At 38.1% G+C, this 23,770-nt stretch overlaps 1 protein-coding gene across 1 annotated transcript; it reads right to left on the reverse strand.

The window, feature by feature from the left end:
* Positions 1 to 4,949: 4,949 nt before the first annotated feature.
* SMARCE1 (SWI/SNF related BAF chromatin remodeling complex subunit E1) lies at positions 4,950 to 23,569 on the reverse strand. The gene is made up of 11 exons (XM_017645215.3): positions 22,838 to 23,569; positions 20,807 to 20,858; positions 20,587 to 20,630; positions 17,566 to 17,670; positions 12,571 to 12,651; positions 11,522 to 11,653; positions 11,055 to 11,226; positions 8,759 to 8,931; positions 8,127 to 8,228; positions 7,271 to 7,481; positions 4,950 to 5,222 (listed from the first exon to the last, which is right to left on the reverse strand). Exons 2-11 carry the CDS (start codon positions 20,811 to 20,813, stop codon positions 5,014 to 5,016), a joined length of 1,236 nt encoding a protein of 411 aa, XP_017500704.1. The 5' UTR covers positions 20,814 to 20,858; positions 22,838 to 23,569; the 3' UTR covers positions 4,950 to 5,013.
* Between the last annotated feature and the right edge of the window lie 201 nt (positions 23,570 to 23,770).

The following is a 23,770-nucleotide window of genomic DNA, read 5'->3' on the forward strand; positions in this document are numbered from 1 at the left end:
GCTTCTGAGACTCAACCAAGGGAGGTCTTTTAAAAGGTTCCCCAAGGCTCACAGACAGGAAACCACAACAGTGTAAAATACAAACATAACACACCCTGTCAGACATGAAGGCAGTTCACTATGCAACATGATAACTTGTATCATTGAAAAGTTTATAAACTGTTTTAAAATCTGTACCTGTGTGTGTTTTCATTTTGTGGGTAGGGAGAATGCTGGAGGAAAAGAGGGGGGATTCAAAAAGGAATAACTTTTACACGTACATCTCCCACCATAAGAACACAGATCTCCAAGTACATTTTTCTGGTCTTGACTTTTTTGGATTATTGATTCACAGTGATAAAATCCCTGGGACAAATTTTCAATCTTCATGTCATTTAGTACCTTGGGTTACAGCCTGAGGCTATTTTTTCTTTCCAAGGAAAATGATTGGTACGAGTTGATCGATAACCCCTGCCCAAGGTTATATAAATATAGATTTCACTAGTAAAGTGATCTACTCTAGTATTAAGTTCAGGAATTAGAAAATAAGACTCAAAAGTATGAAAAGTATGGGGCATGTGGTAAATGCTCAACAAATGCTGGCTTTTTTATTATTAGGTCACCATGGGATTAACTTCCACTAACTTGCTTTTGAGTTATAAACTGTTGTGGACCCAAGGATGGTTTCCAAGACAAGGTTCCTTAAACTCTGAGTAGCAGGACTAGCCCTTTGGTGTGGTCTTTCCAAAGAGCTTTCTCCAGACTACTATGTGGGATCCTTCAGATGGTTTGGGATGGTGTGCAGACTTTTAAATAATGTTCTCTAAAACAGTATGTATTTAAGTATAAATATAACCAGTAAAATATCTGTGTGAAAGATTACATTCTTTTTATGACTAAGGACAATGTTTTGTATTTATGCTGATATAAAGTTTCCTTTCAAAATAAATTATTCAAGTGGAATAAGTAAGTTGATTCGAAGAAAGCTGTTAAGTAACAATAGTACAGGGGATACTCAGAAATGGTAAAAATTGGGAGGCAGTATGCAAATGTCCAAGTTGAGAAGTACCGTATTAGTCAACGGAACCTGCTTTCTCCCCATTTTGCCGCTTGTGAAAATAATGACACTCATTCTATGGAGTTAGCATCTAAAGTAACAGTTACAAATATTTCATGCTGGAACAGTACCTTAAGGTCATCATGGAACAACCCTCCTTATTATAGACAGGTGGTTTCTGGGGTCTAAGATCAGAACATGCTGGAGGAACACGATTTTACCCCACTAGAGGAAATCTGAGTGCTTTCCAGGGGTCTAGACTTCAAGAGGAGAAAAGGGTAGTCCTTTACCCCACTCGGTTCAAGAGAGACATTGGAAGAGCGAAGGTGAGTTCTGTGGCAGGACCTGACCTGAAATATCTGAAGGTCCTTTACTTGGAAGAGGATTACATTTATTCCATTAGACTTCAAGGCTTCAAAGCAGGGCCAGGGGGTTGAAATTCTAGGGAGGCAGATTCTAGTTCAATGAGGGGAAATCCTTTTAGTTGACTAACTAAAAAAAAGGGATGAGCTGACTTAAGATGGGCTTCCCAAGACCAGAGGTTTTTATTTTAGCAGTGGATGGCAACCTGAGGGGACATGAGGAAGGGGACACTATCCAAGGGCTGGGTGGGTCTTAAGGTGTGGCCGGCCTAAGGTCCTTGCCACTCCTGAATGTCAAGGCATCTGAGGCGACCTTTCCTGCCTCATAGGGGACTGTTCTGTGCAATTCTCGGTTTTCTGTAAAAAGCAGTTAAATCATTTGGGAATTTCCCCTCCCCACGTAATACTTCTTACTCCTGCATACATGCAAAAAAAGAAACATTTTTGGTGCCAAATGAGGAAACATGTGAACATAAGCCAGCTAGTTTAACTATCTGTTTACAATATATTTTTAAGACCAGGCTGTTAAATACTTGATAGTTTGGGATTTGTATTTTAATCAGTGTTTTGTTTAACAATATACAGTAATTATTAGAAAAGCATGTAAGTCTGTAAATCGAAGTTCCATCATTTCACTCAGAAAGCTATCTAGAGGTTATACTTGGACTATAAAATACAGAATTAGTAGATTGAACCAGGTGGATTTTCCTTTTGTAGATAAAAACCTACCCTGGCGATTTCATATGGTTCAACCTAAAATGTTTATGACAAGTTTCATAATTTCAAATTTAGACATCGTTTTCCACTAAGCTCAGTATTTTCCTTATTATATCAATCAAAGAAACATTATCACAGTAAGTCAAATTATAATTCAGCATGGTGTCTTCTAAGAAGCCTCCGAGTTCCTTTCAGCTTGTTATTGCACAGTGGATTTTTCATTTGTAAAGACGTTAAGCTCTATAATGTGCAAGTTACTAGGAAGTCAATTGTTCCAGCAAGGTTTGCCCTGCAGTGAAAAACCAGATGCAATGCATGCACTTGCAGAAGCCAGGTGGAGAGACTGTGTGTGGTAGTGCTTCAGGGTAGAGGGCAACTATTTCTGAAATGAGGATTTAACAAAGCATAATCCCAGCTTCATTGCTTGTTCACATGAGAAACCCAAGCTTCAATTTCACTGCAGGCAATAGGAGTTTCACACTGTCAGCACCAACTGTCTGAAAAATTTGGAGGGATTTAAACTTGATCCTTTGTTCAAATATAGTGAATCAAATTTTGTATCTTTTCCATACAGCATTCATATTATGATGTTAAAATGAAGCAGTTCCTAGTAACTTTTCCCAAAAGCTCTGCTTGTTGGATGACGGAAGATGAAATTTGCAACTCCTGTAAGAAAACTGGGGAACCATGGGAAGTTCCCTCTCTCCCATTTGCTCAAAATGAATAAAATGTAAACCCTTAAAGCTTTGTGCATTCATACTCAAAATAAATGCACTATAAACCATGGCTAAACGACTCAAACAGAAAGCAGTGGCATCCAGTTTAGTTGAAAAGGCTCATTTTGTTACTTGCAACATCTAATGGGGTTATGGGGAAAAAAGTCAGAAGACCTTGACTATATCTCACATTGTCAAAGAAACCAAGAAACACCTTTGAAGTTCTTACGTTTCTGCATGTATCACTGACAAGGGGGAATTCTAATCCATCTTTCCCCCTGCAGTTTAAAAACGGTCATACCCGACACTTGACTTCATACTTTGGCCAGTGGCCCTCATGTTTGGGCAGGCTGTCTAGATACCTGTTTTCTCAGTGCCACCTCCAGCTTAGAAAAGGCACTGTCTCCATTGTTCTGGGGACTTCAGCACCACAGTAAATTCCCTGACATCTTGCTCTGGCAGTTTTCCACCCATGTACCTAACTTCTCTGTCCAGTTTTGACTAAGGGGATGTACCAAAAAGACTCTTGTTCCTTGGGGATGAGATGAAGGCCGCTATAGCCCTGTTAACATTTCACATCCAGAAGCAAAGCTACTTGAAAAATTACTTGATTCACCAAGAAACAGAAGGAAGATTTCATGTATTTTTAACAGACAACAAGGGTTGTTTCCATCTGACGTGAAACTCTCCTCTCAGCCTTAGGAGGCTAACAGTCACAGTCACTATGTGCCATGAACTCAACAGCAAAGAATTCACTATAAACTAAGTCATTTTGTGTAGGTTATTTCCATGTGAACGGAGGGCCTACACTATTTGGCCATCGTTTTCAAAGATAAATGTCATAGATTTCTTATTACTCATATGTAAATGTAGAAACATATTTCCTTTTACATTTGGAGTAGAAAATCAGTCTCCCTAAGACCCGACTATAACTAAGAAAACTCATTTTCACAACTATCTCGTACAAATGAACTTACTATTACAAAGGTTTATGGATTTGGGTGAGACAAGGATACTGAAGATGCAAATTTATGGCTGTGGGCAGACACTCCATGTTGTCATTGCATTACAGGCAAAATTATATTGTTTTACATAAAAATATTTACATTAAAAACACAGACATTTTCTTTTCCTTTTTTTATTACATTTGAACCTTTAAGAAACATATACCATCAGATATACCACTATTCAGTAAAAATCTATTCTAGTTTTTCGGAAGCATACGTGTCACAAACTACCTTGCTTCTAGTCTCCAACAAGACTATGAGTTTATCAAAAAGGTAGGCTCTGATCTATGGGATCTTGAGCCTTGAGGTTTTGAATGTTTTGATTATTGTAAAACAATTTCAAAGTGGCTAAAGTTAATTCCCAGTTGTTTCTCTTCTGGAATCGGCTTATCATTTTGAAGTTACCTAGTCTACTGCAAGAATATTCAACTCCTGAAGCTTTGTGATCTATTGTCTTGTCTTTGGAAAACTTGGTAAAAAAGTAATTTTTTTCTGTACAGTAAGGATGAATTTACCAGAACACACCCAATATTAACTCTAACAAAAAGCTGTATAGATACTGTAGGTATGCCATGTTCGCTTTAATGCCTATCTCATAAGCTAGTAACTATGGAGACTATTCCTGGATCAATACGATTCAAGTGTAGTTGTATATACTCAATTCCACTCTTGGTGTCTCACACTGATTAAAAATAAAAAAGGCTAAGTGAACAAATAACATACTCGTAACGTGATTATGTTTTCAAGAAGCTATCCTTTGTGGAAGTGTGAGTAGGAAAGGGGACTCTCAGGACGCTGTTGATGGGGACTGGGAAGGTTTAAAGCTATGGCTTCGGTAAGCACCCAAGTGAGCCGTAGGAAGGCATTTGTAAGAGTAGATTCTGCAGCATCAAAGGACAGTTCTCTAAAAGAGGTGAGTATTTTCTTGATTAATTTAAATTCTGAGGCTTTCAGCAGTTGAGGGCTAGAAACAAGATCCAAAGGAAAGAACCATCTTCACAACTGCTTAAGAAAGATGACTGCCATTTGGCTCATGATGCTAAATGGCCCAAAAGCCTTTGGTGGTGTGATATGGACAAGAAAATATTAACACACAAACCACGTAACACCATTAAAACTCAAAAACCATTTTTTCATTTAAAAAAGTATTTAGAACACATAAAACAAGGCAACATTTATTCTTTTTTCTCATCTTCTGGCATGGGATCTGTTGGTGGCTCCTCTACTGTTGCACTGTTGCTCTCCGAGCCAGTGTTACTATCACTGGTCCCTTCCTCTGCCATACTGTCCACTCCCTCCTGCCCACTCTCCTTGTCCTCAGGAGTAGACGTGCCTTCTTCACCGTTCTGTTGGCTTTCTGTTGTTTCTTCAAGGTGTGGCTCCTCTGTAATCACACATTTGTCATGATTAGTTCCAAAACAGAAACTTATTCTTCTAATTATGCGGACAGTAGAGAGCTGTGCTGTCCCATACGATAGCCACTAACCACATGTGGCTATTAAGCACCTGAAATGAGCTAAGGTGACTGAGGAACTTTTAGCATGTTTGAAACTATTTGGGGTTTGAAAATCTACTTTTCAGTCTAAATTTATGAACTCTTAACTACAGATAAGGTATTTCTGATGAAAATGTACTTCCAAATTAAGGTATACTGTAAGTAGAAATACATATTTGAATTTTGAAGACGTAGTATGAAAAAAGAAATGTAAAAATGAATACTTTAAAAAATGTTGATTGCATGCTGAATAAAGTGATTATCTTTAAAACATACTGGGTTAAATACATCATTACAATTTCACTTGTTTTGCTTTCCTTTTAAAAATGTTAATAGAAAATTTATAATTATGCAGTGACTTGCATTTTATTTCTATTGGACAACACTGCTTTGGATTTAGTTTGTGAGGAAGCAGGTATGGAAATGATGTAAGACTGATATTTTAGGTACTTTTGTTAAAAGTCATGCTGGGCTGTTTTCTGTAAGAATATAAGAGCATGAGGTTTCACTCTACAGTCTCAAACAATTTTCTTCAGCTTTTTTTCTTAAGACAGAAGGATAAAATCCAAGTGAGGACCTACATGCACGCCCTATTCATAGATGACAAAACAGAGAGAAAGGATTGAAATGTTCTGTCTAGTTGCAAAATGAGCAAAGAACCATACTCTCAAGTTCTTGCTTTAACCACAAAAATATGTTGTACTCCATTTGTTAAGATAAGAAACATGTTCACACAGAGAAAAAGGCCCAGATAATGAAACCTAAAATCTGACTATCTGAAATGTTAATCTGCTGAATTAAATTCTGTAGAAATATCTGGCAAAGACATCTATATTCCATTAAACGTTTTCCAGACGTCAAATAGGAAGCTGTCAGTTGAGTACTAAGTATGACAGCTCTCCCACCCACTCCTTGCAGTGATGGTCCCAGGGTTCTCTGGTTGTGTTTCACATACTTTAGCTTAATTCTACTCACACAGTGCACTAGGCAGGGTCAAGATAGTGCCTATAGTAAGGTAACCTCAAAATTTTCAAGTGATAATTTAATCATGACTTTAAAGTTTTACATTTTTCCTTTTTTTTTGCCTTAAGGAATGCTTTTAATCAGGAAAATCAGTATACCCGAAGTAAGAATTTTTCTAGGACGGGTCAACAAACACTTTTTGTACAGGCTAGATAGTAAATATTTTAGGTTTTGTGGGCCAGAAAGTATCTATCTATCTGTTGCAACTACACCTATACTGTTGTAGCCCCCAAACAGCCAAAGATAATATCTAAACAAACAGGTGTTGCTGTGTTTCAATGAAACTTTATTTACAAAAATAGGTGGCAAGCAGGATGGCTGGTAGAATTTACTCATCCAACCCTGTCCAAGGGCACCAAAGGTGAGTGACCTTAAGAGCAATGACCATATCTTATTTAAACAATTTTAGAATAAAGGTTAAACTACTGAGTGCTGATACCATGTCAAATTCAATACAAAATGATTTCATATATATTGTCTTATGTATTTTGGAATTCATTCTCAAGAGGCAGGAACTAGAATACCTAGGAAACTGAGATTAAGTAGCTTATCCAAAGTCATAGTGCCAGAAAGTGGTGAAGCAGTATTAGGTCCAGATCTATATGACTCCAGGGCCAGTATCCTTGACCATTACACCATTACACTTGATATTCACAAGCCAGGAAATGACATGACTCAATGTGGGCAAATAACCAAGACCTCAAATAGCAAGACTGAAGACTACACAACACTACTGTTTTGTATGGATACCAGCATCTTCAGTGAATCTACTAGAGATTAAGATTTGGGAGGAAATGGGTAGGTCAAAAAGAGATTAACAGAGTAGTGTCTGCAAAGCGCTGAGGAAGAAAAATCAAAATTGAAGCAGCTGTAAAAAACCTTGACATTTACGCTGATGTCACCTGGTATGTTACCTGTCTCCATTGGAATGTTCTCGTCTTCCTTCTTTTCTTCAGTCTTATTAGCTGCTTGCTCTTCCTCGGGGACAACACCACTCTGACTGCGTTCAGCTTGCTCTGCTGCCTCTTTCTCCCTTTCCTCCTGCCTTCTGCGAGCCTGTTCCTCTGCCTGTGCAATTTCTGCCGCAATTTTTTCCATATCCACTTCTACTTTCAAGCCGCATAACTAATAGAAAAAAATAAAACTCTTAGTAATGTTCTTTTCTTACAATCTCTGAACCAGAGAAATTATTTCAAAAGTGGGTTTTCTCAGCTATTAACTATATACATATACATGGGAGAAAAAACATGGTTCTCTATCTCCTCTGAACCTCTTGGTGTCCACAGGAAAAGAAAGTTGCTCCAGCAGCCATGCTACCTCAAATATTACAAAAGAGTTGGTGAGGCAATGCTGGAAGTCCTGGATTATATACAAGGCTCCCATTTTATATTTCAGGCTACCAAATATCGATTTACCTGTTTTAATACGAAGTACAAATTGTGAACTACATCTAATGAAGACATTCAATGAATAAATCTCAATGAAATGAAAATAATTCAGGATTGCTTGAGAGTTTAAATCAAAACATTAGCAGGTCTAGAGTCTATAGGTCTAGCACATGTGTGTATACTATAAGATATTTCAAACGTATCACAATTTTGCCAGAAAATAGGAATAACTTTATAAAGCAAAGACCTTACTGGTCATAGCAAAGTTAACTCTATTTCAAAGTGAACAACATTCAATAGAAACACTACTTTGGAAAAAAGAATGAGGATAAAAAAGGAACAGATACATTGATAAAGTATATTTAACACATTAAACTGATACCCTTTTAAGTTCATTGTTAAATGAATCTGTGCTTTCCAGGAATTTCCTCTTCTTTTCCTGGTGTCGTTCTTCTATTTGAAGAAGTTCAGCTTCTAGTTTTCGCTGTAAGACATGTGATCAAGCTTTATAATTATTGAATTATTTTCTGTAATGCAAACGTTAAATACAGAAAACACGTCTCACTTTCCTCACACTTCCTCACAGTGACAAATGTTTTCAATTTTTAATTTAAATCATTTATTACACCATCTGTCTAAGCTAAAACAGCTAAGATTTTAAAAATATAAACACAGCAGAGAGGAACAAGTGAGAAATACATGTTAATGAATATTATTTCAGGCCTGAGCAATTTCTGTAGAAAAAAATATTCAGTAAAGCAGTAAAGGTAGACAGGTGTCTCAAAATTCCTAATAGTGATGTGTTCCATGACAAGGCTCTATGTTAGCTTTAATAACAACTTTATTAAATCACCGGGAAAGCTCCACGCCCTCAAGCCTGTTCCCTGTATCAGGAACAGGTTAGATAGAACACAGAAACATTTAACAGGCACAAGGACACACAGTATGGCATCATGTCACCTGGGATCTGTGGCACAGGCCCGCTTTGTCATAACAAATGTTCTGTGAGTTTACCTGATGCACCATTAAGGACTGGACCTGTCGTTTAAGGACCTGCATTCTTGCTGTTGTGACAACCGACCGAACGTCTGGCACCACACTCTCACTGAGGATCTCACTGATGAGGCGGTGGTTTCTCTGGAAACGGGCGGTGGCTGTATGCTTCATTGAAAAGCCATCATCATAATCTGGAACAAACAAGTTGTTCTGGAAATCAAGTCACCAGTAACCATAAACAGGAGAGTGTAACAATGTTGACACCTCGTCACCAAGGAGCCACAGCCCTCATTGTCCAACAGGAGGGCCTAAAGCCCATCACGGGAGCACTGGGGCATTCACTTGGCAGCAGTCATACAAAAGACATAACGTGTTCACTGGCAAAGGTATCGTCTGTTCTCATAAAATCTGTAAGTGATGGTATGTGTCTGAGAAGGGTTTGGCTGAATCGTAAATGAGATATAGCCATGTGTGTTTTGGCCTGGAAAACAACAGGAGAGCTGCCTGTGACAGCAAATAAGCATGTATTTGCTAGGCAACAATGTTTCCTTAATCTGAAACTTTTGCTCTATCACTTCTGTGGTTTTGGACATACCTATTATTTGAATTTATACTATTATTTACTTAATATTTTTATTTAAATTAACTCACTTAAAAAAAAAAGCTTCCTCCTAAGCAATACATGTTAAAACCAAAGTTCCTCTCTGAACCACCTGATCATCTAAAGAGTCTCACTGGAGGTGCAGAGGCCACCCTTCAGGAAACTGCTAGCAGCCTGAATTGGGCTCCTCCATTACATCCCTATTATTTAGTATTTAAGTAGCTCCTAAAACTCTTGTTATCTTAAACATCGTGGCTACAAACTGTTGTGCAAATTACTTTTTGTTTCCTTTTAAGTAATTTCTTTAGGATATATACTACTGAAATTAAAATTATTTGAAGATACCATTTTTAAAAAAAAGTGTGACTTTTTTACTTTTTAAGGAAGAGTTTTTTCATGTACACTTTTAATATGGTACATCTGTACTACCTCTATTTAAATTATCTTTTTTGGGGGGTTACTTTTGCTTTCTTCTTTCATTTATGTGGTAGGGGAAATAAGTCTTGTCGGGCTTGCTTATTGTTTCTTGCACTTATGGAATCTGATTTCTAGGGGTGGGATGGGCTTGTATTTTCTAGTTGTTTTCTCATTTACCAGCTACTGACCTTATCTCATGAATAGTCTATAGAAGGTTATTTAAAAGCCTTCACTGCCTTGTAGGTCTCATACAGTCCTCCTTGTTAAAGAAGCTACCAGTAGCTGCTGCTTGTCTCTTGGTTTTACGTAAGTCTTCCTCTTTCTACTCATTTATAAGGGATCAAGTCCAAGGTCTGAAGCATTCTCATTCTGGCAACTTAATTATTACCCGTCCTTTCTCACTAGCAGCTTTAAGATCCTATCTTAAACTGAAAAAGCATAATGGGCAGACATTTGAGGAACAGAAGAAAGGATACTGTTTTGAAGACTAAGCAATCATGTTAGTTACTTAACTTTATTAAGTAAGTTCATTAGCTTTCCTTTAATTCAGCAAATTTAGGTTCCCAAGTGAACCTCTTCAGTTCTTAATGTCCATGCTATTCTCCTTCCTAAAGTGAACTATCTCCTATTTCTGGCTTCAGTGCTGCTAGCCTTTGTCTCCTTTTACACTGATCCTCATCCTTCCAATTACTTGTAGACTGGATCTTCTATTTTTTAGTTTTGTATATTTTCCTTGTATTAACCATCCAATCTGAGCAACTGAGGTCTGTGTTTGCAAACACGTCTTTGGCACTGCTGCTTGTGTTAACATTTGCTATTATTTCTATTCCCTGTATGTGTGTATCTTCGTGTTATGAGAGCTGTATTTATAAATTCTACTTGGGATTCTGAATTAACTGGAAAAGAAATTTCATAATGCTTCTACTCATTCATTAACTTTCCTTTAATTCACCAAATTTAGGGAACCAGTAAGAAAAGAGGATATAATTAGAAGGCATTTAGCTTTTTAAAAGCACTTGAGCCAAAATTCTGACTGTGACTCAAAAACCTTTCATGCATTCTGAATACAAAGATTTTCATAAATAACAAGTGGCTTTTGCTATTTTCTGTAGTAAGAAGGATATTTCTTGTGGGAAATTCATATCCAAATCTTACTCAAAATAATTAATCAAAATATTGACATGGTAAGTAAATTATGATTTGTTATCCATTTAGGATAAACTTACTAGAGTTGTCTTTGTTTAATTTTCAGAGAAAGCATAAACAAAACCCAAAACCCCACTTTTTTTTTTTTACCATCTGGATCTTCAGCAGGCTGAATGCTCATGTAGGGTTCTCCTTTCTCCATGCGAGACTGTCTCTGTCGACTTTCTTCCTCTAAAGCAGCTTCTGCACGACTTTTTGCATTTATGTAAGCAAGGTAGGCAGGAGAATTATGATAGGCCTTCATAGATTCATTGTACTCTATCTGAAATTCAAATGTTCTTCTGTTATAAAACTCAAAATAACTTACATAATTATAAAATTAACATTTTGTAGGTTATATGAACACCTATATATCTCATGTGAATATTCAAAGATATGATAGTTATTTCCTTTTTACAGACAAGGAATCTGAAGCCTAGAGAAATTAAGTGATTTGAACCAGGCAGACAAAGCCTCACTGCACCCTCCTGTCTGATTAGATCTTGTTTCTTTTATTAATGATCATCCAATGTCTATACATTTTACATTGTATCCATCCTACTGCAGTCTCATTCTACCTTTTCTGCTTCGTATTCGTTTAAATATTCTTGTTTTTCTTCATCAGTGAGATCTCGCCACATGCCACCAATAATCTTGCCAATCTCCCACAACTTCAGGTCGGGGTTGGAAGCTTTCACTTGGTCCCAGACCTTAAAAAGGAAAACAGGTGAGATTTCAATACTGATGCGTAAAAATACAGACCTTTAAAAATACTTTTTAATATAGAATCTTTTAAACATAAAAGCAGAGGAAACAGAATCAAATCCTTACATTCTGATCAACCTGCTGCAACAATTATCAACAGGTGGCCAATCTCATTTCATTGGCCAACTCATGCTCTCGCTGGATTATTTTAAGGCAGACCTCAGACATGTCTAATCACTGGAGACATTTAAGATGAGCTACCTCAATAACATAGTCTATGTTTCTCTAAAAGTCCTAAAAGGACTTAGAAGGAAAGTGATTAATCTGCATACCATACTGTCAAGTACATATGTAATAATGATTGAAAATTTAAGAATTTCTAAATAGTGGTGAAAATAGCTAAATGCTCTCTTTATATAATAAAGATACTGGCTATGTTTCTTATTTTGAGTAATGTGAGTTCATCACAAAAAAAAAAAAGTAAGAGGGAAAATTCAAGGAAGCATAAAAAAATAAAAATTACAATAACTGTTTCAGAGATAACCATTGTCTTCTAGGCTTTTTTTCCCTTCAAACCAACATGCAGTTGCTATTATGTTTATAAAAATAAGATACTAATACACAGTCTTACATTCTTTTTTCATGTAACACTTTTCTCATGTCATTAAATAGTCTCCAAAAGACTATATATGTAACATTGGATATGTAACATTATCTTAAGGATTTTAAGTTTATTTAATCATGTTCTTGCTGGATTTTAGTTCTGGAACCTGAATCAGAACTAATTTCTGTTAGAACTGCAATTCCTTATCCTTTCCCCTGACTATGCCCTGAAAAGCTGGCTAAGCCAATACGAAACGTGATACAAAGCAAAGAAGCCAGAACAGCAGTCCTCACTCCTCTCCGGCTCCCGGGCACCTACCTTTCTGCTGTACCTCATGTAGGGCATCAGCGGCTTATCTGGTGGCTTTGGGGGTTTTGGAATCGTAATACCAGAGGATGCCTACAAAAGAGTTAAATACATTCATTATTCAATTGTAAGAAGTTCACCAGCAAACTGAAAAGAGAGTCCCTTAAAAAAATTCTATTGCGCCTTTCTTCTACTCGTCCATGGGTACAAGATTCTTATATTTTCTCCACTGAAAATAGCTATCACTGCAAATTCAGAAATGTTCACAGCAAAAGAAAATAAAGAAAATAACTTTAAGCACATAATTTAAAAATATTTTACTTAGCAGTTTTTTTGCCACTGCTCTGACAACCTGGCTGTAAGAACAAATAAAATATTATACAATAATTGATACATCAAAAATGTATGGTTATGTCTCAAATGTCCCACACTTAGGACATTACCTGGAACCCTTTTTAATTTACCATTACACATACAGTCAACACTTGATTATCTGCACCAGAATCTGCACTTCTTCAGCACATATCACACTCCCACTGTCTACAGGGGACTTTGTGTCTATTTCTACTATTTCAGGAATGCACCCCAACATAAACACCACCACCTCTACAAACACTACTTCTGAGTTTCAAAAACAGAAAACAAAAAACTTCATCTCATTTATCAATACTAGAGATTTTACTTTTCTTAGGGCTCTATGTCCATATCTAGTGGTTTTCTACGAGGGGATCAAGAGGTGTGAACTAAAGTCATACCTATTTTTTGGTCCTTAATCTTAGTAACAGTCTAGGAGTAAACATGAGTAAGTTTACCAGGAACAAAGACACGGCAGACATGGGGCCCAATTTAGTTATTTTTGAGGTCTTGTATCGATAAAAGTTTTTGGTTTTGTGGATAAGACATAAAGAGAAAGGAAGAGGAAAATAGAAGAAAAAGAAGAGGAAAGACTGAAAAAAATTTTTTTAAAGGTGAAGGAAAAAGTGGGTTAAAAAGGGGGCAGGATGAGCGTGGAGACAAAGAAGGATGAGAGAACAGTTCTTTCTATATGGGCTAATATCCTAGGCAAGAGATACAGAGAGCCTCTAGAGGACACCCTAGATGACTCCCTTCCATGATGTCTATTTCTGAATGTAGTCTCATCCTCACACGTATGACTGCATTTGATCAAGAACCCAGAGTAAAATCATGGCCGAATCACATTTATTTTCCCCAAATTTCTGGGAGATCTCTGATATTGATCCTCCTTGCCAGGCTAGGGAAAGAAGTGCTGGCATCACTAATTATCAGGCAGGAATTGGCAAATCCTTGTAAGAAAACTAAAATGACATTAAGTTTCCTTGCCCTTCTGTTGCTGCTGTGATGAACCCCAGGGAAACTCCTCCGTTCTGAATTGGGACTCCCCTTATAACCTTATTTTTTACCCGAGTGCTCAGAAACCGGCATGTTTGTCCCCCATTCCCCTGCTTTCATGCTTCCTCCCCTTATGAGGGTCTCGCTTGATACTTAACTCTGTTTCTTCATACACGAATTACTAGAAAGTATTTCACCTTTGAAGACGCATTACCCCTCTCTCTACTCCTCCCATAGATTCCTTTAACCACACCTGCTGCTGGCACCCATGCAGACTGACCGTGTTTGGCCAGCAGTGGGCAATGGAGCAGGTGATCCATGGGGGATGGAAAACTGTCAACAGTGGTGGTATGAAGAATCAGTAAGAGAAATTCTGTCTCAGGGTCACTAAGAGTTCTTTCAAGGTGGGGTGGAATTCCTACAAGGACAGCCTTATGCCACAGATTCTGAGTAAGACACAAAAAATCTGATCATTCATGCATGTGAAGTTATCAGAAAGCATTTCCAACTCATACCCAACATAAACCTTCAGAATTCATGAAGCGGGTCACAAATAAAGTTGGAATTGTGCCAATAACAAAGTTGGTAGACCACTATTAACATTTTTTTAAAAAAAAGAGGTAAAGAATTCTAAAACCTGTTTAAATATGTTGAATTAAAACATTTTAAGAACAAATTATAGTAATATTTGCTCTCTGATTATATTTCAAAGAACTACACTTTGTAACATAATGGGTTTGTTTATTTCTTCTCCTTTCTCCCAAAGGAAGGTACCCAGACCATCTACACAGTGAGGTCTTATTTTCATCACATTGACCAGTCAATTTACAAATACAAGCAATACAAAACAAAACACCAAACAATAACCACAAAGTTAAATTCTAGCTGGTTTCCAGGATATCAAAGATTTCTATCACTAAGCACCCCTAACTTACATACCACCTCAGACAGACATCTATGTCTTAAACGTTTCTCTATGCTTCAAAAAAAAAAAAAAAGCAATATGCACTAAACACACTTTAACCTTTTGTTAGTAATTCAATTAGAAACAATGACTGCTTTGTTGTAATCCTCTGGATTGAGGTGTGAAATGCTGCCAGTCCCTTTATGAGATGGCCCAGCAGCTGCACTTGGGGAGCACATTTCCTTTGTCAGCCATTTCTGTCCTTGCTGCTATCAGGAAACCTACCTCCAGCAGCAACTGTCCTTTCCAATTTTCTGCTTCGAACGGGCAAGGAGTTGGGGGTTAACAAGTAATTATGCTTGTTAAAACTGTTCTTATTTAAGAGTAAGGTCCTGAGACTCTCCAATAAATGAAGTCCACAATTCTGTGAAATTTACTTTGGCTACTCAAGTTTTTTCTTGTTGTTTCTTCCAAAATTCCTAGCTGTTTCTCTGGCAGGATCCTTATTTAAGCTTTTTTCTGGAATGGAATTTCCATTAAAGCACAGAGAAAAGCTGTTTCTAACATTTTATCTCAAACTATTTACACCTACACTGAAGAGAATGCCCATCACCTGAATGAAGAACTGACCAGGAGAAAAGCCCACCTCACAGTATCATGAGCACTCCAAAAAGTTTCAACATGCTTCAGTGCGTACTGTCTCAAGACTATTCTAGTATACTGGGGTCAGCAGGAAAACCAGATGCTGTTAGAACCTCCAGGAAACTACCTCATAAGGCTTCACAGAAGCATTCCTTCAAATCATCAAGTTAAGGCAATTTGCAATCAATAATGCCAAATAGGAGCCGCCCAAAATGGTAACACACAGTTGAGCTCATCTTAACATAAAATGCTTTTTTTTATAATGGTCAAAATCAGACCTATTAAGTCCAAATGCAGCTTAAACTAGATATATAAAAAAAAGTAGTGCAAAACGTTAGCCATAACTAGTTTTCTTAAGAGAATGATTCAATCAATGACCTAGCAGAGAGCTAAAAGCATCCACATTTCCTAGGCCCTCCAGGTGAAGTCTAAACAGCAATCTGATTACAGTTCAGTCCCTGCCGAGAGGACAATAATACAGAGAAAACCAAATTTTCCATGCTCCAAATCCCTCTTATGCTAACGTACCCTGAAGCTAGTGCCCACTCCAGATGTTGACTTTTAACATCCTCAAGGAGTGGGGAGAAATAGATAACTGACCCCAAGGCCCAGAGCAGCCAGCACACTAATAGGGCTCTATTGAACAATCTCTTAATTAACTGAGAATTCCCAGATAGATCCAAGTTAAGACCAAAATGCTTACACAAACTGAAATACAAATGCATCTAATATTAGTTACCACCATTTCTATTCTATTAGCATAGATAATCAAGAGCTGACTGTATAGAGCTATTAAAATGTAATTATTTTCATTTACTGCCCATGAATAATTTTCTGCATTAACATGAATGACCCAAAATCGATTCTGCTTTTTGTTTAAATTAAAATCTTCTTTATCATTTGATAACCTTGCCACCCATAACACTTGTGAAACAACACATTTAGATCAGGGAAAAACATGTACTGGTGCACATAAAAATTGTATGCATTGTGAAATGCATATATATACATACTTTGTCAGAATTCTTTCCAAATACCATGAAATATGCATGGCACATAAACTTTGATATGCTTATGAAGTACAAATTATGCGGAACAATGAAAAATTTAGACAAACAGAACCCATCAAGCTAAGCAATATGCTTACCAAGATAGACACATAGTTTGATAGTTACATGCTTTCTGCTCTAGCTTGACTACAGGGTGAGAGGGCTTTTTTGAAGTCACATTAACTGAAATTTATGAATTAGTAAACAAAAACCACGTATTAAAAAATTTACAGCCGTTCTGGGTTGCATAAATGCTCATCAATAGCACACTCTAATGTAGGTATTTGGCTTTTGGATTTATTTTTATTTTTGGTAACTCATTTTTTATAGTTATTTGTTTCTTTGGTACCTACGTTTCCTTGAATGGCGTTTAAGATGACTCTAAAATAAAAAGTCTGAAGAACATGATCCAATTTTGGTATCTTGGTTGACCATTTAAATGGAACATCTTAAGTTTCAGAAATCATATTCATTATCCTACAGATTATAAATGCATTTTTAGTTGTGGATATCTAGTCTGGAACTTCAAATTAATTAAATTCAACTTGCATTCTGCAATTCTTTGAAGTGATGTAAAAATCTTTTTGTAACTGGAGATAAATGAATCTCAGAAGGCCAACTATTAAATCCAAAAGACAAATAATTATTGGGTAGCAATTCAAACTGGTAGGCCAGCCAAAAGAAGCTCAGCCTTTACTAAGAAACTGAGTTCTTGAGCCTAATATTAATTACCTTAAATGAAGATATTTTTCATCTCAAAGAGTATTTTAACCATAAGAAATTCCAGGTTTGTCTACATATAGTACAAGCATTAAGTGCCCGAGGCTTTATCTCTATCAATGACCAAACAGAATGGATTCTTTTCTTCTCCTATATACATATCCAGATCTATTTTTTTTTCCAGTGTAGGACTGACTGTGCAATGAATGTTTAAAACAGTCAAAATGCCAGGTTAAAATAATCTGTAACGGCTGTGCTGATGATTCAAAAGGACCTAACTATGAAGGCATTTCTGGTCAATTCCAGTTGTTTGCCGGATGCTGTAATAGTTGATTCTCCTACCGTGACCCGGCTGTTGGTGCCCGGGTTCCCTCCCAGCCTGTAGTTGTTGTAGGCGAGATGACTGTATGGATTGTATCCCACAAACCCTGGTGTGCTGGGCATTTGCTGATGGAAACAAATGAGACAAAAACACGAATGAGAAATGAGCTCAAACGAGGAAACACAGAAATGAAAAATGATCTGCATATGACATGCAAAAGCAACCTGAATTTAAACAAGCAATGATGTGTTGTAATTGTTTTTTTTCGTTCATTGAGAAACCAGTCAGCAAGTGGGTTTTTTTCTTTATTTTCTTCTCTTTGCAGGGGCCTGTGGTATTTGTGTGCATATGAATGTGTGTGCTTGTTTTCTGGAATGAGCATACACTGAAGTGTCTCAAACAGATTATTTTATGGTCAACAGTGGGGTGCAAAAACTTAGCGATGTATGTCTGAGAGGAAAGCTTGAGTGTGATAAATTAGAAGTCTGAAAACACTTTACATGCAAAACAAAACATGATTTATTTGAGTTATGTAGATGCTGCCAATGTATTTACCTACTAAAAACAAATAAAAACAGGAAATGGATTATTCTCAAAGAGTTTTAAATCATTTCATATAATGTGAGAAATGAGAAGAGACTCAAGTCAGGAAGCCAAAAGTTGTCAATAGAAAGGATTCAATGTGAATGTGGGATTCATGGATGTCACATACATGATTTTGAAACAAAGACGTGTAAGAAATGCCTGGCTCTTGTTCTGGGGCACTGTCTAATCTTTTTAACCCAGTTATTCTTTTATAGGCTTTCTCTTCCATCTCTTCTTTGATCCAACTTCCATAGGTCAATCATGAACAATTACTGCATTTAGTTTTAATGAGAACTACTCCTCTAGTTGACACAATTGGACTTTCTTTTTTCACCTATCCTTTTGATAGCTCTAGCACTTTCAAAACACAGCAGCTCATTGCAGCAACAGAACTTCTGTTTTTTTGTGAATTATATGTTGATGTGATTACAAATGGGCTCTCATACAGCAGTGCCTTTGTGGTTAATACAATGACATCCAATGTTCATGACAAGGTATAATGCATAAAGGATGTAGCAAAGAGGAAACCAAAGTAGGATATTTTACCCAATGAAATTCAATCAAAACAAATGACAGTAATTTCATTTTAACATGCAATTAACAGTATCGGTCCTCAATTGTCTAATGTAAAATACACTCAATATATCCCAACTAAGCTGTAGCTGTTATAAAATAAACACAATTTTCTATAACATGCCCCTGCACATATCTTCATAGTGTCCGAGAGAAAGACACTCAAGCAGATACTACTACACTTCAAACTCTTTGGAAGATCAATTTCTAGTCTACATAGTTATAGAAGACGCAAATTAAGCAAGGCAAAACACAGATTAAGTATCAAAGGCACAAAAGAAGTGTATTTTACTTGGAGTGATACATTTGGGTGGTGGTGGTGATGGTAGTGGTTATAGAAGTAATGGGAACAAAAAAGGATGATAGTCCATTTAGTATCCATTTTGTTGGATGCCTGAACCCTTAGTCTTCTGTATTTTATGTGTTAATGTGAAATTACAATGGTACAGAAAGAAAGGCAAAAAAAAATTCCTTTCTATATTCAAGAAGTTATAAGGGGACACTTGGGTCTTTGAGTCATTTTTATTATCTCAACAAATCAAGTTTGTCTTCAAGATATTATATACTGTCAGAGGCAGTATTTTCATTAAAAATAACACCTTCAAAGGTTGCATAAACAAAGTTCATCATTATGAGGCAATAACGTAAGAAAAGGGAACTGAAAAAAAAAATTCAAACTAAAACATTGTAATTATACCATTTCCAAAAATGAAGCACATGGTTAGCTCTTTGAGGTCAGGAATCTCAACTGGTCAACTCCACCTGTGTAGCCCCTAGCAGAGTGCCAAGGATCAGTCATAAGAAATGTTCTTTGATTTAAGAAAGAAAATAAACCAGGGATAGGACTTTTAAGATCTATTAGAAGTAACTTCAGAGACTGTATGTTTACATAAATTAAAGTGAGAACATGTGATACAGTATCTCTTTTAAAAAGCATCTTACTAAGGAGAAACAAACTGTTGATAAACTAAAACATATATCTGAGGGTTAGAAGTAAGAGTAGTTATCTAGTGGAGAAAACAAAATTACACAAGGACCTAATTAGTAGACTAGCCTGAAATTTAAGGGGTAAGGGGTATGGAAGGACAGCTAACAACTGTTAAAGAACTGCTTTTGTAGGCTATGGTCAATATTAACAGTGTTTTGTTTTGTCTTTTAAACAAAAACAAAACAAAACAAGAAAACAAGGAATCCATTTCAGCAAGGCCTGAATAGTTTCTATTAAATCTGTTTTGTGGATTGGACAATTATTTTACATGCTGATCAAGTTGGGTCAGAGCCTGCTGGGTGGAAGAACTAGTTCACAACCATTATTGAGACACTTGAAACACATCAATTTCCAAACCAATAAAATATTATTTATGAGTGGAATAAAATTCAACAGCAGGCTCTGACCCATGGATAATTAAATCCTTACTTAAACAGCTTGAAAAATAAAGATTTACAATGGTATTGGAGAACTGGAAGCTTTATTGTTTGATCTAATATGAAAATTATATTCAGACGAGGAGAGAAAAATGTAACCAGCTGAAGGTTAGGTTTAAAAATAATAATAAATGCCAGAATGAGCATTCACTCAATATCAATTTTAAAGACTCTTAATAGAGATTAACAAGAAAGAAGTGCTAAACTTGTCACTTACTTCCCATTAAAAAAAGAACTGAGCATAGGAGGCTGCAATTTCAGCAGTATGTTTTTTTAAATGTTGGGGTTGGTTCATGGTAAAATGCAAAGAGTTATTTTATTTAGTAGGAAGTGCTGTTTTTTAGCTGAAATTTTCATCCTGTTACAGTGATGATTGAGTGACTGTCACTGGAAGACATCTGGGTTTTTGTATCAAGGCCAGACTTGGCTATTACATTAACAAGAAAATTAAAACTTACTGTTGCAGGAGCTGGGGTGGGAGGTGGGGCATAAGATGGTCTTTCTGTTTGAAAGAAAATAAATAACTTCTTGTAAACAACTGAGATATAATACTATGCAACAAAACTACCAATGGTCCTGTTTCGAAGAAAAAAAAATGAGAGTATTTTGGAATTCCCATTTGCTAGGGCATTAGTTTCTTATTAATATAGACTGATAAATATAAAAAGTGAAACTTACTTGACATTTTGGAAGATTAAGTTCTCAGTTCCTTAAGAATGAATCTGAGACACTAAAATAAAAAAAAAGGAAAAAAAAGAAAAAAAAGAGAATCAAAACTCGGCAAGCATTAAGAAAATGTTTTTCTAAAGAATAGGGTAGTTTAATTGGTATTTCTTAGTAAGATTACATGATCTCCCAGTAATGAAATCTTTTGCATATTTTACTAGTTCTTATACGTCATTTGGTTGATCAGAATTAAAATACTACAATGATTACTGGGGATATTAAAAGCAGTATTAGACATGTACTTCCAAGTTTTTCTTATGGTACTGGGCCACCTCTTGTATGGAAAATGTGTTGCTGATGCCATGTAAACATTTAATCAGACTGATAAACAAATACAATGACAATAGAATGTGATGTATTATCAGGGCCCACCCCAACGCGGTCTACCATATCCTGACAGCTCCTTGATCAGCAGCAGCTCTAACTTCCTTTTAGGGTAACACTTTCAATTTTAAAATCAGCCTTTTATTCCTGGAGGCAGTGCAAAAAGGTATTTGGTGAGATAATGAGCTTTACATCTTAAAGTGGTAAATACCTTTATAACTACTGGGAATAAATTGAAAGAGTCTATTTGAAAAACTCTCAATAACCCCTCACAGCCCATTTCAAAACATATCTCCTCGATGGAGCTTGATAAATTACCTGGGCAGAATTAACTGCTTCCTCATGTGCACGTCCCTATTATATTGTTTACTACTGTTGTAATACTGTATTATACCTGTTAATACAGCTAGATTGTGTGCTGACTGGGAACAGGGACCGTCTAATTCATTATTACAGTCCCAGCACCTGGCTCAGTTCTTAATAAATTTGGTTCTAGTATTACCAGCTCAGAACATGCCCATACACATGTGAACTTGCTCCTTACATCAGTATACATCACACACCATGCATACAATGAGACAAACATTCATATAACTTCTAGAATTACTGGCAAGTACTTCCATTCAGCATTGTATGAAACAAACATGATTTTTTTGCGTCTATTTTGTATTTTAAGAAGGGAATTCTCTAGAGCATAAGGAATAAGAAGCCTGGTGTGGAAAGAAATATTTCCTCAATGCCCCGACCTAGGTCTTTTCTCCCTTTCTTTAAGAAACAGGCAGAAACCATTGACTCGCGTTCAGATTTCCTTCCTGCTCGCATTTTCAGGGAGCTGCCAACATCCAGTAGACCTTGCTATGGGAACCCTGACAATAACTGCCACAAGCTCCCTAGTCCATCATCTTTATTGTTTGTTATACTTTATAAAAGTTCTGCTCTTCTTATGTTGCACTATAAATTCTAAGAATGAGCTTGTACATTTGTCCACCAATGAATTCAGCTGCCTTCAGTACGACAACAGTTAAGTGTTTGTTGACTACCTTATATGACACAGGCTTATTACTACACTATCTCGTCTAATGGTCACAACTACCCTATGAGATATATACTGCTATCCCTATTTTACAGATAAAAACTAGGGAGTCTCTGCGAGTTTAAGTCACTTGTCTAAAGCCACACAGCCGGGAAGTGCCAGAGCTGGGTTTCAAACCCAGGCCAAACTTGCAGGGCTCTGGCTCCTCGCTCTGAGCCACAGAGTAGCCTTCAGGTCACTGCGCGAACCAAGGGGGTAACCGCCTTCCCGGGGGGTGAGGATCGCGGGCCTGGTTTGCACTAACGGCTTTCCGCGGTCGTTTCTTTGGTGTTTGTTGTACAGGATGCGCTTTACCAGCAACTCCAATTACGAGGAGTACCGCACAGGTGCTCTTATTTCGCGGGGTTGGTGTTAGGGGACAATCTCGCCGCCGAGGAGGCGCCCCAGATGGAACTCCCTCCCAACCCTCGCTCCGCTAGGCCTCAAGGAGGCCGCAGCAGGCCCCAGCTCCGGCCCCTCGGCCAAGTCAGAACCCGAGCAGCCCCCAGGAACTCAGGGTCCAGCCAAGCTAGGACAACACGACTTGCACCCTCCCGACCCCGTCGGACCCAGTTGGCAACACTCACCCGCGGGCAGAAAAAACGCCCGCAGCTCCGGCCTCGCTTCCCTTTGTCCCGCGCACGCCCCGCCCCTCGCGTCCGGAGCTTCCGCACTCGCACTTTCAACACTCTTCTTAATTCCTTTCCAGGCCTCACCGACTGTCTTTAGAAAAATAAACCTTCTGGTGAGGACGCAGTGGTGCTTCGCACAGTCAAGGATTTTTTCAGGTCCCGTACGTGCCCCAGAACTCCCCGGATTTGGGTACTGGCCCGCCGGGCGCCGATTCGTCACAGCGATGAGGGCGGAGGTGGCTCGGCCGCGGGAGAGGCCCGGGTTTCGTGGCCCGGAGGAGCTGGAGCGGCGACGGGTGACCGCGGCGCGAGGCGCGAGGCTGCGCCCCGAGGAGTGGGAGCAGCGGCCTGGGCTTCCACTCGCGGGGCCGCAAGACCGCGGGGGTCGCACCCGGGAGGGAGGCCCAGGAACCACTGTGGCCGTAGTGCCACGCGCCACTCGGACCCGGCATCGGCCGCGCCCGACCCCACCGTTGTCTCTTTTTTTTCCCGGTCTTTCTCTTCCTTCTTTCTCTATGAGCAAGAGTATACACTCTAGCGAGCTGAGGATGGAGGCGTGGATGACTCGGTTCGCGGAGTTGCGTCTCTACCGGCGCCTCGCAGGGCGTCCTCTGCCTTAACGGCCGGCTTTCAGCCTCGCAGAAAAGGAACACGAACTTCCTCGTTTTTTCCAAGCTCGAGTGTGCTGTAATTGTCACGGGTCTCTGAGCCGAGGCCCAGAGATGTTAATCCCCTTTGCCCCAGGTTCTGTGCCCTTGCAGCGCCGGGGGTGAGAGGGTCCCTGGTCTCTGCCCAGCGCTGCCTTGGCTCATTGGTTCCCTCCGCTGGGAACCACCGTTCCCCACTTTCCGCGTAAACTCATCTGTCCTTCCGGATACAGCACAAATC

The sequence above is a fragment of the Manis javanica genome, chromosome 4 (genome assembly GCF_040802235.1).
Source record: "Manis javanica isolate MJ-LG chromosome 4, MJ_LKY, whole genome shotgun sequence".
In the NCBI taxonomy this organism is placed as follows: Eukaryota; Metazoa; Chordata; class Mammalia; order Pholidota; family Manidae; genus Manis; species Manis javanica.